This window comes from Eurosta solidaginis, chromosome 1 (assembly GCF_040869045.1).
Source record: "Eurosta solidaginis isolate ZX-2024a chromosome 1, ASM4086904v1, whole genome shotgun sequence".
Taxonomy (NCBI): domain Eukaryota; kingdom Metazoa; phylum Arthropoda; class Insecta; order Diptera; family Tephritidae; genus Eurosta; species Eurosta solidaginis.
The window spans coordinates 131472337-131490028 of NC_090319.1; the positions used below are offsets into that span (position 1 = coordinate 131472337).

Genomic DNA, 17692 nt, shown 5'->3' on the forward strand with positions numbered 1-17692 from the left:
TACATAATCAGTTAGTTGCGTATGAAGTAGCACGCGTTCAAAAAGACAAAAAGAAATTTTAGTGAGCTACTAATACATCTGATTACCGAGGTTACAGTTGTTCAATAAGAGTAAAAACAACAGAATCTCAAATACATCAAATGTTGATGCAACCCGCTTATGCTGAGATTAAGATAATTCAAATTTCCTGATTACAAAAAACTACTTATATTAAACTAAGAGTTTACAAGGTAGTACTATTATTATTAAGTTGTCCGTAGTACGGAACGAACTCACCCGTTGGTTCAAACTCGTTGTTATTGTGGATGGTGTTGCAGCAGGCCTATACTCGGTGGCCCTGCTGGTTGTTGTTACTAAAGCTGGTGGTGTTGCAGCAGGCCTATACTCGGTGGCCCTGCTGGTTGTTGTTACTAAAGCTGGTGGTGTTGCAGCAGGCCTATACTCGGCGGCCCTGCGAGGAATATTTTGAATAAGGTGCCACGATTTTTCAACTTTTTTTTTGAGGGGTGGCAGGGGTCCTAAAGATCATAAACTTATCATCCGCAACTCTAGGAAACTCTTAGTTTATGAAATATAAGCTTTTTAATTTCCAAATTTGGCAAAATTTCAACTTAAGTCCTGCACTTAAAATTCGGGTCGCACATGTCGATAGCGATATCAGAAGACGCGTACTTGGGTCAAGATTCAGAATCCGAAAGAAGAAACTATATTTTTTATGTCGTTTAAAAGTTATTCGCGGAAAACACGTCGGTACTATTGTCGCTTTTTTCGTTGTTACAATTAAACAAACGAAAAGAAATGAAGGTGGTGAATAGCGTTGCCAGCTCCGCAACAATATCTTTTTATCTTGGTAGAACATTATAAGGTGGTGGCACGTCGACATAAATGCAAACAAACTTACACTATCAATGTATTTTGTTTTGTAATTCTCTGAATAATTTGAAATTAATGTAGTTATTTGGAACAAGTGCAGAATACATACATTTGCAAAAAAATCGGACTTTATAGAGATTTTTATGCTGATTCCAACGGTAATTCTGCGTAGAACACCTTTCTGCATAAGAAGCCTTCGGCCGCGCTTATAAAAAATAACTCTGGGCTACGCCATGCCAAGTCCGGGTGTGTGGTATAACCGTGGCTACCGCCACGGTGATGTCTTTCTGCGTAGTACACCCTTCTGCGCAGCACCCCAAATATTAGACTACAAATTATTAGAAGTGTTTTACAAAAACGAAATACATTGATAGTGTATGTTTGTTTGCATTTATGTCGACGTGCCACCACCTTATAATGTTCTACCAAGATAAAAAGATATTGTTGCGGAGCTGGCAACACTATTCACCGCCTTCATTTGTTTTCGTTTGTTTAATTGCAACAAAGAAAAAAGCGACAATAGTACCGATGCGGATGATAATTTTGTTACTTTTAGGACCCCCTCTACCCCTACAAATCAACAAAATTTGAAAATCGTGGCACCTTATATAAAATCTAACCCGGCCCTGCTGGTGTTGTTGTTGTAGCTAGTGGTAGTGGTAAGCCTGGTGGTTGCAGTTCGTTTGGTAGGCTCTGCCGATGCAGGTTGCGGTTGTGGTTGAGCGGTCGAAGTGGTTGCTGTGGCCACTGGCGATGGTGGTTGGCGCAGTTGGTTGGCACTGACAGTGGTGGTTGCGCTCGAGGTGCTCGCGCTATTGATGGTGGTTATTGGCGCGATTACGTTGGCGCCGTTTATGGTATTAATTGTTGCGCATTTGGTGGTCCGGCACGGTTGCTGAGGATATCGCGCGGGGCGGGCGTGCGGCATTGGTGGTGGCGCTCATACATACATACAAGAACGTGCTTTATGGTATTTCTCAATTTTGTTCGCTATGCAAAAGTGCGAGCTCAATTATGTGATTCCACCATGCTCGATTATATTTGCCCATATTCACGTAGATAGAAATGTCTATTGAAATGCGAATTGCGTTTAATTGTTATACTGGGAAAAGGCTGCCACACTTTTGCGTGGCTTGTAAAAACGTTAAATCGTTTTATCCGGTGGGACTGTGTCTTAACATTTAACTCCGAATAGCAGGTATTTAAACGGAACACAATTAAAATTTAGCTTTTCTCAAATTTTATGGCTCAATTTGCTGCTGATCTACAGCTAAAACTTGAAATATTCCTCAGTTTATAATTTTGCCTGCTGCTGCTGCTAACTAGGGCTCCTTTGAACACACGCGCATACACCAGGACTGGAGGCGTAGAAATGTGTTATTAAAATTTCCTCAATGATTTTCGTATACACAACGCTTTTCACAATTTGAGTTGTTATGTAACCCCCAGTTATCACCCGTACAAAACTTTTCGCAACTTTTTTTCCAATATTGCCTTTAACACATTAGACGAGAAATTTAGTTGCAATTTCAGCAACAGCAATCAAGCAAAAATTTCACAATTCTTCTCCAGCCAATTCTCAACGTTCTTTTTCGTACACGATTTTTTCCACCGTCAACCACTTATTTCGACCCTCGCGCTTGCAAGCAAAAAACTTCTCTACCAAAATGGCCGCACACGCCATAGTACAGTCGAAAATTTTCTCCATTCTATCCAGGGATGGAAAAACGCAGTTATCTAACAGTGGCGGCGATTATCGATTGGTTCATTGTTATGGTTAGCTCATTCCTACAGCATTATACATGTCCCGTTCCGGCTGTCAAACCTTTGTGTTGAGGTTAGGTGAATGGAACGTAGAGAAAGCGTAAAACTTTGCAACTTTTGTGTGTTGTGGGAACGTTGTGCCCTCAATTAGGTAAAATTTTACCACCACGCCAGCGCATAGTTGCTAATGCTTCGGTCGAATTTTGCGTTTGCCATCTCGTTTTGGCAATTTCTAGGTCAGTACAATGAAACGAATAAAATCAGCTGATGAGATGAGCCACCTACACAATGAGCCCGGTGCTATTGCAAATTCGTCAATGTCATGGAAAGTTTTGATGATGCCACCCGCACGAAACTAACAAAATCTTGGTTTAACCACCCCAGGCAGACATGAGTGAGGGTGAATCCTACCTTTTGCCCTATCACTAGCCAACTGGTACGTTCCAAGGTTGACTCTCCCAAGTGGACCATAACAACCCATATAGGTGTACTACATATTCATACTAAATTCGTTCAAAAAAATTTACCATTACAGCAACCCATATTTGATATTCCGCTCCTTTATTGTTTCCCTTCGTTGCTTTCCACGACAGCAACCCTGGTAATTTTGACACTTCGTTCAGTGTCAAACGCATGTTCCACGCAGGTTCCACAATAGTTTGACACTGACCGAAGTCAGTGTTAGAAAGAGAAAGGAATTGTTTCCGTCTAACAGATATCATACATGTAAACTTGCACTATGTGTTTTCGTTTGTTTAATTGCATCAACCAAAAAAGCGACAATAGTACCGACCGGTTTTTCGAGAATAACTTTTAAGCGAGTGAAAAAATACAATTTCTGCTTTTGGAGTCTGAATCTTGACGAAAATACGCGTCTTTGGGTACCACTCTCGAGTAGTCTGGCGCGAATGTCAGGTGCAATACTTAAGTTGTAATATTACCAAATTTCGGAATTTAAAAGCTTTTTTTAATAAACTAATAGTTTCTAGAGTTCGGGTGATATTTTGGTTATTTTCAGGACCCCCCACCCCTTAAAAAAAGTTGGAAAATCGTGGTACCTTATTCAAAATATTCCCATCGTGTACCGTGTAGACATATTATAATGAACGAATTTCAAATGACTATCGAATGAATGAAAATGAGTAAACTATCGAATAACACGATAGCTTTCATTCGATAGTTCCCAACACTAATTTCCTAGTATTTTTCATCCCTCCCTTAGTATGGTATATATATACTTTAAGAGTCAAATTACTTTTGGGATAAACAACATAGTATAACAATCGCATCAAAATTTAAAAGATTTTATAAATATCTCACGACAGGGGTACAATTTTGTTTTCTGATTGCTGATAATGCTGTTTTGTTTGCATCACAATGCTCTGTAAACAAACTTTTAATTTGTAATAAACATTTCCATTTGAATTCTCATCGATTTGTTTAAATAGTATTTAATACTGAAAATTTGGTGGCCATCCCAATAAAATTTTAATATTCAATGTGGCATAACGACATGTGCTTTAACAACGACAAGGCAAAATAAGGAATTGTCTGAAGACATTATTTTCCATTAATATGTTTATCTCTATAGCTATTGCTGCTGTTATAATCAATATATTGGAAAAAGCTGGAGCCGACCATACACCAGTTGCTGAAACCCCTTATTTGCATTTAGATGAACCTGCAGCCGGCATCCCATATTGTGACTTTAACGCTGATCGCGCAAGTCGACACAGGTAAGTGTATTCTGCTGACGGTAATAGTCTAGTTGAGGGGTCGACTGCTAATACGCTACCAAAAATATCGAGAGAGGTGTCAAACGACTCGTATTGTCATCAGTATTAATAATCCGAAGGCGGAAAATAAAAATATTAACTCGTTCAAAAGATATTAACGAAAAACCGAAAAAAGACCCTCGGGTACCTCCGAAACCGGAGGTCGGATCCATAGTATTTTTGCGCAGAACACCTTTCTGAGTTGGCGGCCGTCGGCCGCACTTATAAAAAATAACCCTGGGCTACGCCATGCCAAGTCCGGGTTGTGGTATAACCGTGGCTACCGCCACGGTGATGCACAATTTTTTTGGTGGGTACAAACACAACAACAACCACATGAAAATCGCCAACTTCACTGCAAATATCTCCGGACAGAGATAAAATTTTTGGCAATAGTGCGGTTTACGGTACCCACCCAAATTTGGCCCAAAATTTTCGAGTGAGGTATCAAAAGACGCGTATTCACGTCTAGATCAAGAATCCGAAAGCGGAAGTTATGGTACCCACCGAAATTTGGGCCAAGATTTTCGAGTGAGGTATCAAAAGACGCGTATTAATCTCGAGAACAACAATCCGAAGGCGGAAAAGAAAAATGTTTTCTCTGTCCGGAGATATTTGCAGTTGAAGTTGGCGATTTCCATGTGGTTGTTGTTGTGTTAGTACCCACAAAAAAATTGTGCATCACCGTGGCGGTAGCCACGGTTATACCACACACCCGGACTTGGCATGGGGTAGCCCAGGGTTATTTTTTATAAGCGCGGCCGAAGGCCGCCAACGCAGAAAGGTGTTCTGCGCAAAAATACTATGGATCCGCCCCCCGGTTTCGGAGGTACCCGTGGGTCTTTTTTCGGTTTTTCGTTAATATCTTTTGAGCGCGTTGAAATTTTTATTTTCCGCCTTCGGATTATTAATACTGATGTCAAGACGCTTCGTTTGACACCTCTCTCGATATTTTTGGTAGCGTATTAGCAGTCGACCCCTCAACTAGACTATTACCCAATTTTTCTTTTCCGCCTTCGGATTATTGTTCTAGAGATTAATACGCGTCTTTTAATACCTAACTCGAAAATCTTGGCCCAACTTTAGGGTGGGGCCCCTAAACTGCACTACTACCGACGCTTTTAATACATGTCCAAAAATAAGGTAATTCTTTACTTTAGCTCACAACCGCTAATAATATCGGGAGAGATGTCAAAAGACGCGTCTTGATACCAGGACCACGAATCAGAAAGCGGAAATTAAAAATTTTATTTCTGTGAAAATATATTTCCAAAAAACCGAAAAATGGTCCCGGAGCGCTCCGAAACCGGGGTGGGACCCACAGTATTTCTTCGCACAACACCTTTCTGCATTGGTGGCCTTCGGCCGCGCTTATAAAAAATTACCCTGGGTGAGTCCACCATTCGTCCAAATTTCGTTAAGTCTAGTTGAGGGGTCGACTGCTAATACGTTACCAAAAATATCGAGAGAGGTATCAAACGACGCGTCTTGACATCAGTATTAATAATCCGAAGGCAAAAAATAAAAATTATAACTCGTTCAAAAGATATTAACGAAAAACCGAAAAAAGACCCGCGGGTACCTCCGAAACCGGGGGTGGTATCCATAGTATTTTTGCGCAGAACACCTTTCTGCGTTGGCGGCTTTTGGCCGCACTTATAAAAAATTACCCTGGGTGTGTCCAACACCGGTTTGGAGGCCAACACTATATCCGCACAAAACACTTGTTCACAATTTTTTTTGTGGGTACACCAAATTACAACAACCACATGAAAATCGCCAACTTCAACTGCAAATTTCTCCGGACAGAGATAAAGTTTTTATATTCCGCCTTCGGATTATTGTTCTCGAGATTAATACGCATCTTTTGACACCTCTCTCGATATTTTTTGTCGCGTATTAGCAGTCGACCTCAACTAGACACAAGTCCCCCCAGCGGGTAAGGGGGTAAGAATATACCCGTGGTAGGTATGCCTGTCGTAAGAGGCGACTAAAATACCAGATTCAAGGGATGTGTAGCGCAACCCTTCAGGTAGCCAGCGCAATATATAGCTTCTCCAAACCTAATTGTCAACCTCACCTATCCGCGGCGAATCCTGTTTCACTAACAGACGAGGCTCTGGCGACCCCAAACTCCTCATGGAACTTGAGGGTGGGGAGGGGGGATGGCCTGAAAGTTTAATGTGGCCACATAAATCGTTCCCGAGATGGTCGGGCTAGCACCTTAATGGTGCTGTGGAACCGGAGCGTACCGGATCTGTATCCGGCAAAGGACCATCACATCGATAACACTCCCCAAAGCCTTCGGGGAGCAACCTTTTCGCTACAACAACAACAAGAACAACCTCAACTAGACTTTTACCAAAATTTTCAATTTCCGCTTTCGGATTCGTGATCCTGGGTCCAAAGCGCATCTTTTGACACCTCTCCCGATATTTTTGGACGAGTTTTAGCAGTTGTGAGCTAAAGTAAAGAATTACCAAAACTTAATGTTAATAAAACCCATTTTATGGTCATATGCAGAGCAATGAATAAAGAATCTTATAATATCGAGCTAAAAATAATGAACTCAAACATTAACGAAGGTAAAACTTTGTAGTACTTAGGGGTTTAGATTGATAACAAATTAAAATTTAATGATGATATTGATTATGCAGTTGCCAAAATACAACATACCTCAGCGAAAAGCTTATATATGTAAATGATACACATTCATACGTAATGAGAGAAAACAATAATTTTAGAAGGTAAAACTTTCTAGTACTTAGGGGTTTAGATTGATAACAAATTAAAATTTAATGATGGTATTGATTATGCAGTTGCCAAAATACAACACCTCAGCGAAAAGCTTATATATGTAAATGATACACATTCATACGTAATGAGAGAAAACAATAATTTTAGATTACCTCTTTTCAAAACAGAAGTGGACAAGGAAAATATATTTTACAAATATCTGAAATATCTCAATGAACTTCCGAATTGCATAAAAAGTAGTAATAACTTGGCACTCCGACAGCATATTCAATAGAACTAAGTGATTGTAATAATGAATTGTATTTAGCAGTTTAAGTTTTTGGCCTAAACAGCCATAATAATAAATAAACTAACGCTTGCCGACCATTCAGATAATTTGCTGTACATCTTTTTAGACAAGGGAAAAGGTGTGTGTAGAGGCACCCTGTACCTCTATGTTATGAGTTTCACACCGCTGCATTCCTGCATTTCTGCAATGTCATTTTATACCAAAACGAAAGACAAGTTTGCCGGCTCGCACATAGCACAAATACATACATACTTTTGATATACATTTTGGGTACGATTCCTTTTTGCATTATAACAACGAATCAGAGGCAAAATATTCATCGTCAAGAACAGCAGCCGACCAGGAAATACAATTTGGAAACTGCACTGCACTGCATAACAATCTGCACAACTACATGCAACTGTGCATAACATTTGGAAATAAAAAACCATGTCATTTTAATATTTCAGTTTAATGGCGTTATTATGTATAACGCAAAGCGATGCGAAGAGTCACTTTCATCCAAGTGAAACCAAATTCGTATCATATAAGAGCATTCATTCACTTCGGTGACTCTCCGTGACTGTAGGTGATTGTCTTACGTTTTTTCGTGTTATATAGCGACGCAAAGTGTCACGGACACTCATTTTTGCTGTCAAAATATTCACTTGCTTTTGGGTCGCGTTTGAGGTATTCACTTGGGTGAATATTTGCTCGTTATGTTCAAAAACATGAAAAAGCAACATAAGTTTCGCTGTAAAAAGTAAAAAATTGTAGTATCCTTTGGCACAGATGAGGTATGTTCAAACTAATAGCAGTTACAGGTTGAATTGCAACCCTGCTAGCTGTTGTGTATGTCAAATTAAAATAAGTGTGGGAAAACAATAACTGAAAGCCGGAGTAATTATTAAAGTTAAAATATTATTCAAAATTCAATGAAAAACACAATATAAAAAGAAATGAGTGGCTTAAAAACCGGAAAAATGTAAGTAAATTTATAAGTTTGTATACTTATATGAAGCGTGCATGCAAGGTAAAGGTCTAGAACAGCGGCTGACTACTAATACCCGTCCATAAATATGGGCAGTGACCGGAATACGACTTGAAACTCGTCCAAAAATATCGGGAGAGCTGTTCAAAGACGCGCAATGAACCCAGGATCAATAATCGGAAAGCGGAAATTTAATTGTATTTCCTTAGAGCGAAAGAAATTTGGAAATTTTCATGTGGTTAAATTTTGATGGTTTTTACCCACAAAAAAACCGTGTGTAAAAGTGTTTTGCGCGGATTTAGTTTTGATGTCCAAACCGGTGTTCGACCCACCCTGGGTAATTTTTTAATTTTGATGAGAGGTGTTCTGCTCAAAAGTATGTTAATAGTCTAGTTGCGAGGTCGACTGCTAATACGCTACCAAAAATATCGAGAGAGGTGTCAAACTACGCGTCTTGACATCAGTATTAATAATCCGAAGGCGGAAAATAAAAATTTTAACGCGTTCAAAAGATATTAACGAAAACCCGAAAAAAGACCCGCGGGTACCTCCGAAACCGGGTGTCGGATCCATAGTATTTTTGCGCAGAACACCTGTCTGCGTTGGCGGCCTTCGGCCGCGATTATAAAAAATAACCCTGGGCTACGCCATGCCAAGTCCGGGTGTGTGGTATAACCGTGGCTACCGCCACGGTGATGCACAATTTTTTTTGGGGGTACGAACACAACAACAACCACATGGAAATCGCCAACTTCAAATGCAAATATCTCCGGACAGAGATAAAATTTTTCTTTTCCGCCATCGGATTATTGTTCTCGAGATCAATACGCGTCGTTTGACACCTCTCTCGATATTTTTGGTAGCGTATTAGCAGTCGACCCCTCAACTAGGCTTTTACGAACTTTGGATACAGTCAACCCCGGCACGTTACTGCAAGACTCGGAAGGCTCTCCTCTTCCTCCTAGTCTCAAAAAGTGGATCGCCAATTATCTATGTGGTCAACAGGCATCGATGCAATTCAGGAACGTAACCTAAACCCAGAAGAATAAAACAATGGGTACACCAGGGAGAAAGCTCGGCTACTCGCCTGCCTGGTTGGAGGAGACTAAAGTGGAACACTCAGGCATATCACTTTTCACAAAATCAGTAATATGTGTGTTTTTTTATAAAAATTTATTTTTCCATGTTCACAAATAAATCGATCTGCTTATTATTATTTACAATCACTGCACATAAAAATATTAGCAAGCAATCAATTTAACAAACAAGCGATTTAATTATTTGTTTACACTGTTTTCTTTATTTATTTTTGTCAGGTGTTTCCCTGCAATATTGCCAGGTAGTTAAAATGATGTTATTCCGAAAAAATTGCACTGCAAACTTTTCCGAAATAACAAAAGTAATAAGTGGCTATACTGGCTACGTATTGGGCTTGACAGTCTCAGTGAATACGCAGTGAATACGTAGTGACTACGTAAGAGAACGAACGCGAATACGTAAGAAGTTACAAAATACGAATTCTGAGTGAATGTGAGTGAATGCGACGCAAACATTCACGGTGACATACATAATAAGGGCATAATAGTTAAATGTGACTTTCATGAAGTGTAATTGTTTAATATTCAAATAAATCTTGTCTTAATGTTATACAAAAGCTCCTAACTTCAATAGCTCGTATGCCTATACAAAATTCTTTCCAAATTTGCTGTCCTCCAAATTATCAATGTCGGCTAGCTGTAAAACAAAAGCATAGAAGTTGGAGTTGCTGCAAAAAGCCGTAAGTAAGTTGAACAGTTACATGAAAAAGTTTATGCCATAGACTTGATCACGCTATATGGCCGAGAGTGAAGAGAATTTACTTTTTGCGGAAATTAGCTGAAATTTGATTTTTGGTACTATTTGCTGATTATGGCGACAGTGGGTGGCAGTGGTTACAACTTAAGATCGCAAGGTGACCAGGTGGATGCAGATGCTGAGAGCATGGATGGTGTGCCAATTGCACAATTTTCCGCGGTTGTTGCCAGTGTTAAGGCATTAACGGACGCTGTAACCCAGTTAAGAGCAGCCACAGAGGAGAGTCAGCGTGACATAGAGCGCCTTCGAAATAACATCACGTCAGAATTGATGCTGCTACACAAGTGTTTAGTTGGCCGAGCAAAAGAAACGGTAGCTTCGATGTTGATATATCCAGAGGATGGGCCAAATGCCATTGCCGAACTTGAGTTATGGTCGTCCAGACCTCCTAGTAAGAAGCCAGCTCACCAAATTCAATAGTTTCCGAACATTGCCGAAAATAAGGTTGAGCAAATTCTGTCGTTTTCAACAAAGACCCGCAATCTCGTAGCGTTTCTAACCTCAGCTAAATGTGAACACCACCTGAATAACACCACGCTCTTAGAGCAACTTGTTACCAGGCTGCCACCTAGCAAGCAATACGAGTGGACCAGACATGCGGTGAATATAAAGCCATATCCGACAGCAAAAGAGTTTTCGCAATGGCTGAGTGATCTTGCCCGAGTGGTTTGCCTAATGCCACAATCAACCATTGCTAGGAGAAGTCAACAGCCATCACCGCATCCACAGTCCTCGCGGCGCTTAATGTTAGTTGGCAGCGAGCGTCAACAAGAGCATACAGCCAGTGTAAAGTGTTACGTGTGTGATGGGGCACACGAGAATTAGCGATTGTCAAAACTTTCATCAGTCAATGAGTGCACGTGATCGTTGGGAAAAGGTGAAAACCTTACAACTTTGTTTCTCGTGCTTGCGTAAGGGACATAACACATCTAATTGCCGTTCCAAAAAGCCTTGTGGTGTGAACGCATGCCGCCGATATCATCACAAAAGGTGAAGCTCCGATATCAAGCTCTACCCCGCCAACAGTTCAAAACAGTGGTGCACCTCAGCCGCTACTTAATTGTACAGAAGCCATGTACAAAAATAGCCAATTTTTCAAATATGTACCAGTGTCGTTGTTTGGGCCGATTGGTAAAGTAGACACCTATGCCATGATAGACGAAGGATCAGCCATATCCTTACTAGAAGACAGCGTAGCCACGAAATTGGGCCTCAAGGGCCGTAAGCATCCATTAACGTTACAATGGTATGGTCAAAAGTATACGACTGAAGAGTCTTCGAAAGTGAGCTTCAATATACGGGGTATAGGTGCACCTGCGACGTACAGCCTCCAAAATATACGTACTATTCGGAATCTCGATTTGTCAGCGCAATCCTTTAGCAAAGCGGAGTATAACCATTTAAAATTTTTGCCATTAGAAGACTACCATCAAGCTAAACCATCGTTACTTTTGGGCCTAGACAATACATATTTAAGTGTGCCATCTACAACCGTGCAAGCCAACAGCCGAAGCCCAGTAGCCATTAACACGAAACTGGGGTGGATAGCATACGGTTCAACCCGAGCACCAACTACAATGCCTGTCGTGCTGCATATACGTGAAAAGCACAGTTTGTCATCGCTACATGAAATGGTCACTGAATATTTCGCCGCTGACAATTTTGGTGTCCAAAACGAATAACTAAGCTACTCGAGTCCGAAGATAATGAACAAGCACGTCATATGCTGGAAGACAACACGCGGTGCATTGGTAAGCGTTTCGAAAGCGGTTTGCTGTGGAAATGCGTTCCGCCAGCACTACCAAACAGCTACGCTATGGCATACAGTCGTCTCTTGGGTATTGAGAAGAAAATGCGTTTGGATAAAGAGTTCGCCACCAGATACAGAGAAGAGATAGCCAAATATATACGAAATGGTTACGCCAGGTCACTTTCCAAGGACGAAGTAGGTATGCATACATGTTTTAATTGGTATTACCTCATTCTGCAGTTCAGAGCCCCCCAAACCGGGAAAAATGAGGATCGTGTTCGATGCAGCTGCGAAGGTGGATGGAATATCCCTAAATTGTATGCTACTAAAGGGCCCGGAACAAGCTTCAAGGGGCTGTGTAGCGCAACCTTTTAGGTTGCCAGCGCAATATATAGCTTCTCCAAACCCAATTGTCAACCTCACCTATCCGCGGCGAATCCTGTTTCACTAACAGACGAGGCTCTGGCGACCCCAAGCTCCTCATGGAACTTGGGGGTAGAGAGGGAGGGAATGGCCTGAAGGTTTAATGTGGCCACATAAATCGTTCCCGAGATGGTCGGGCTAGCACCTTAATGGTGCTATGGTACCGGAGCGTACCGGATTTGTATCCGGCGAAGGACCATCACATCGATAACACTCCCCAAAGCCTTCGGGGAGCAACCTTATCGCTACAACAACAACAACAACAACAGCCCGGAACAAGCCAGGCCGTTGCTGGACATATTATTCAAGTTTCGAGAAGGCGCAGTAGCTGTAGCGCAGACATGCGCGACATGTTTTCGCAGGTGGTAATAAAGCAGCCAGACCAATATGCCCAAAGATTTTTATAGCGTAATGGCGATTCCCATCAGCCAGTGCAGCACTACGTTATGACGTCAATGGTTTTTGGTGCGATTTGCTCACCGTGCATAGCAGAGTACGTGAAGAACAAAAACGCCGGGGATTTTTGCCTACAATACCCAGACGCAGCTGCAGCAATCATTGATAGCCACTAGGTAGACGATTTCGTATCCAGCTTTCACAACATAGAGGATGCAGATCGCATATGCAAAGAGGTCAAGTTTGTCCACGCTAAAGCCGGGTTTCAACTTCGATCGTTTGTTTCTAATATTAGAGAACTTGAAACCAAACTTAACTCGGACTCTAAATCAATATCTCAACATGTAACGCTAGAAGGGCACAGTAGCTGCGAAAAGGTTCTGGGGATGTATTGGAATACGGCAACTGATTCATTCGAGTTTACATTCAAGTTTCATCGCATTTCAAAAGCAAAACGCGAACTTTTGAGCATTGTAATGTCAGTTTTTGACCCTTTCGGCCTTCTCGCCGATTTCTTGTTATTCGCCAAAATACTGATCCAAGAAGTTTGGAAGACTCGCATCGAGTGGGATAAGCTACTGCCACATGAACTTCACCATAAATGGTTTGCTTGTTTTAGGCTCTAGGTGATATGTATCTTCATTGTTGCAATCATCCGTCTCTTCTTCAAGGTGGTAAATACTGGCGCATTTATTACATATTTTTTCGTTTTTGCATATTTTTGCTGTGTGGCCGAACCTAAGGCAGTTTTTGCATTTTAATGGGAGTGGAATGTATGGCCGGATTTTTTCGGCTATGAAAATGTTTGTTCCTTGGTCGAGCGTTATTATAAGTAGTCCTGTTTCGACGAGATCGTCGTTAACTTTCTTTAATATTTTTTTTATTTCGGTAACATTTTGGGGTTTCAATTCTGTTAGCATGAGTTCCTCTGTCAAGCCTATAAGGGCATTGCAGCAGATAACCCCTTTGGAATGGTTGAGTGTTTTGTGTTGTGTAATTTCCACATTTGTGTTGTTGTCGAGTTGTATTAATGTTACTAGCCTATTTGCTTGCAAAGCGTTTTTTGTTTTAATCCGAATTTGTCCACTTCACGATTTTTTGCACTCATCAATTTCGCTGCCGCATGTTGCGTCGATCGCTTTTTTTATTAGGAAGGGAGAAGTGTTTGCTAGGGTTTCATCGCTGTTTACTCTTGCCATTATTAGGTATACTGGCCCGCTGGTAGCTAGATTCAATGCTTTGGTTTTGTCCATTGTAGGTTATAATTAAAAATTCTTTTTTTTTAAACGGATTTTGGATTATATTTTATTTTGACCTTTTTAATTCTTTTGCTTTACCAACTTCAAACAATGAAACTTTTTGATAATTGAATAATCAATATTGAAAATTAAAATATTGATAAAACATTTTAAAATTACAAAGTCCAAAGTAACTAAAATACAAAGTTAAATAAATATAATAAGAACCCTACATTACTCCCCCTTCATTTAACATTAAACAAATTGAACGTAACTCTCTTTTTATGTAAATTCTTGGTGTTTTTTGTGTCTATTGTTTCAATTATTGCAGGTTTTAATCTATCAATAGGAATAGTTTCAATATTATTATCTATTTCAAGTTTAAAACATTTTTGGTCTTTTTCTACAATTTTGTAAGGTCCTTTATATGGTTGTTGTAATGAATGTTTATTAATGACTCGAACAAATGCAAATTTACAAGTTTGAAGATCTTTTGGAACGTAAATTCCAGTATCAGAATCTTTATGGTGACTTAAATTTGATCTAACATTTCGAAAATGTTCACGAGAATGAATGTTGATGAGAAATTTTTAGCCGATGGCACAACAAGTTCCCCTGGCAAACATAAATTCTGACCGAAAACCATTTCCGCTGGTGTAGCCGAAATATCTTCTTTGTAAATAGATCGCAAACTAAGTAATATGACAGGTAACTCGTCATACCAATTACACAGTGCTACAAAAAAAAAATATCTCAAGAACTTTTGTAGGGACCTAGTGTGCGTTGTAGGTCTTGATGAGTAGATCAAGATGCCGTGTTTCAAAATTTTCTAACACCCCGAAATTTTCAAGTTATTGTTGAAAAACTGTTTTTCTTGTACCTCTCGCATTCAAAAATTCGTTACTCCGTCATTTTTCCATCAATTTTTGATTGCTTAAAAGTTTTAGAAAGCTGAAAGATAGGGCTTTAAAAACATATATATTTGTCTACACTTTTAATAGCAAATTTTTGAGATTTTTTAAAAGTTATCTAAAATTTTCTCGTTTTTTTTAATTTTTCAAAGTTTGACGGCTTTTTAATGTATCATTTCTGTAATGAATTATTCTTTTTCTTAAAGAGGTTGAGAGAACATTCTATTTCGAGTAAAAAAAGTACTGGTTGATCAAATTCGGTTGAGAATTGTTGAAATGACAACACTTTTTGTGAACAAAAAAATTTTGCTCTCATCGTAGAATCGATGTCGCGCCATGTCAGGATTGAATGTGTGATTTCAGTATATCGCTGCCATCGTATTGAACATTCTTATCGTTTCTTTTATTCCACCCATTATTTTTTGTTATAACAAAATTTGAATTATTGACTTTAATTATTACAATTTCGATATTTTTTATTTATCTACATATATCATCTCTCGAGTAATTTTATTTCGCTCCTATGTTGGAGAGAAAAAATAAAGAAATAAATAGTTGCAAATATATTTACATAAAATTTTGTTTTATATTATGTACTTAATACAAAAAAAAACTTCGAATTTCGATAGCTGTTAAAAATGTTTGCTAGATCTTCTACGTTTATAAGCCACATCGTCAGTATCGCGTTTTAGAGACCAGCAATAATTTGCCAGCATTCTGATCTGACTTTTTCCGACAAAGCGTTTTTCGATCTCTAGTTCCTGATGGAACCGTTCTCCCTGTTCATCACTGAATTGTCCAAGATTTTCAGGGAAGAAATCCAAATGCGAATGCAGAAAATGGACTTTGTGTCGTTGATTTCTAGGCCGTCAGAATTTTCTTCATCATCAGCTTCTAATGAATTTTGCAGTTCGGAAATTGCATCACGAATAGTCGATATTTCTCCCTTGATTGGATGAGATACAGTTAACACATTAGCATATTGTATACGGCCACGGGTTTTGTAGTGATGACCAACAGTATTTGTTTTGCAGAAGTAGCAATCTTCTGGCTTATGGAAAAGTTGACGATGCCATATCATTGGAGTTGAGAATGGTAAAGGTTGTTTGTTTCATTTCCCAGTTTTCCATTTTTTGAGTGCGCTGCAGCACTTCACACAAGCATACTCTGGTTCATACCAAACATTTTCACTATACACGCGATTAAAGATAGATGTGAAAGCTTCTGTGAGAGCTGCATTGGTTTTTAATTGTATACGATGTTTCGTATCAACGAATAACCCGCAGACGTAACAAAACTTATTACGCTTATCACACATTTTTAAAAAAGTACTTTGTAGCAACACGTACAACCACTGACTGATTTGATTCTACCAAAATGACAGTATCCTGACTTTCGTCTTGTCATTTATCTTACAGAGGCAAAGAAGCAAATGTTTCGGAGAGCAATTAAATAACTGTGGATCTCATTTCCACAAACAAGAAAAACCGTTGTCAAAACCGTGGTCATATCAATTTTTCCTAACACATGATTTGATGATAAAAGTAAATAATTTTCTCTTTCTTTCTTGGTTTCATAATTAAATCATAAAAAAGAGGTTAAACGGAGCATAGAGAATACTCAAAACAACGGCGACGATATACTGAAATCATACATTCAATCCTGACATGGCGCGATATCGATTCTACGATGAGAGCAAAATTTTTTTGTTCACAAAAATTGTTGTCATTTCAACTCAACCGAATTTGATCAACCAGTACTTTTTTTACTCGAAATAGAATGTTCTCTCAACCTCTTTAAGAAAAAAAATAATTCATTACAGAAATGATACATTAAAAAGCCGTCAAACTATGAAAAATTAAAAAAAAACGAGAAAATTTTAGATAACTTTTAAAAAATCTCAAAAATTTGCTATAAACAGTGTAGACAAATATATATATTTTTAAAGCCCTATCCTCCAGCTTTCCAAAACTGTTAAGCAATCAAAAATTGATGGAAAAATGACGGAGTAACGAATTTTTGAATGCGCGAGGTACAAGAAAAACAGTTTTTTAACAATAACTTGAAAATTTCGGGGTGTTAGCAAATTTTGAAACACGGCATCTTGATGTACTCATCAAGACCTACAACGGACACTAGGTCGCTTTAATGTTCAAAATCAATGTAGCACAGTGTTATTTGTGTCCTCTCTAGCTATTATAGTAGTCTTTAATTGCCTATGTAACCTTTTAACCAAACCATTTCCTTGAGGGTGATATGCGGATGTTGTAATTTGGTGACTACCAAGTAATTTAGTTAACTCTGAAAACAATTTCGATGTAAATTGGCTACCTTGATCAGTTGTTATCTTTAACTGAACTCCAAACCGAGAAACATATTCTCTAAAAAACTAATTTGCAATTGAAGTTGCTGAAATATCTTTTAATGCATACGCCTCAGGCCAACGGGTAAATCTTTCAATAATCGTTAAAGTATAGCGATGTCCTTTTGAAATAGGTAATGGTCCAACTATATCTAAATGGATGTGTTCAAATCTATTCTTGGGAATTTAAATTTTGACAACAGAGGATTTTGTATGACGATAAACTTTAGATTTTTGACAATAAAGACACTTTTGACCAAATATTAATATCCTTATTCATATTAGGCCAATAATATTTTTTAACTATGAGCCGTCGTGTAGCTCTTGTAC

General features: G+C 39.1%; 1 protein-coding gene across 4 annotated transcripts in view; it reads left to right on the forward strand.

Moving 5' to 3' along the window:
- The first annotated feature begins 3870 nt into the window (after positions 1-3870).
- PEK (pancreatic eIF-2alpha kinase) overlaps positions 3871-17692 on the forward strand; it is a 93352-nt gene continuing 79530 nt past the window's right edge. For 2 of the 4 annotated variants that reach the window (XM_067759834.1, XM_067759837.1), the window contains exon 1: positions 3871-4373. In XM_067759834.1, the coding sequence (XP_067615935.1) occupies positions 4213-4373 (161 nt within the window). In that variant the 5' untranslated portion in view covers positions 3871-4212. The remainder of the gene's footprint in view (positions 4374-17692) is intronic. The other 2 variants (XM_067759835.1, XM_067759836.1) reach the window with 2 other exon arrangements.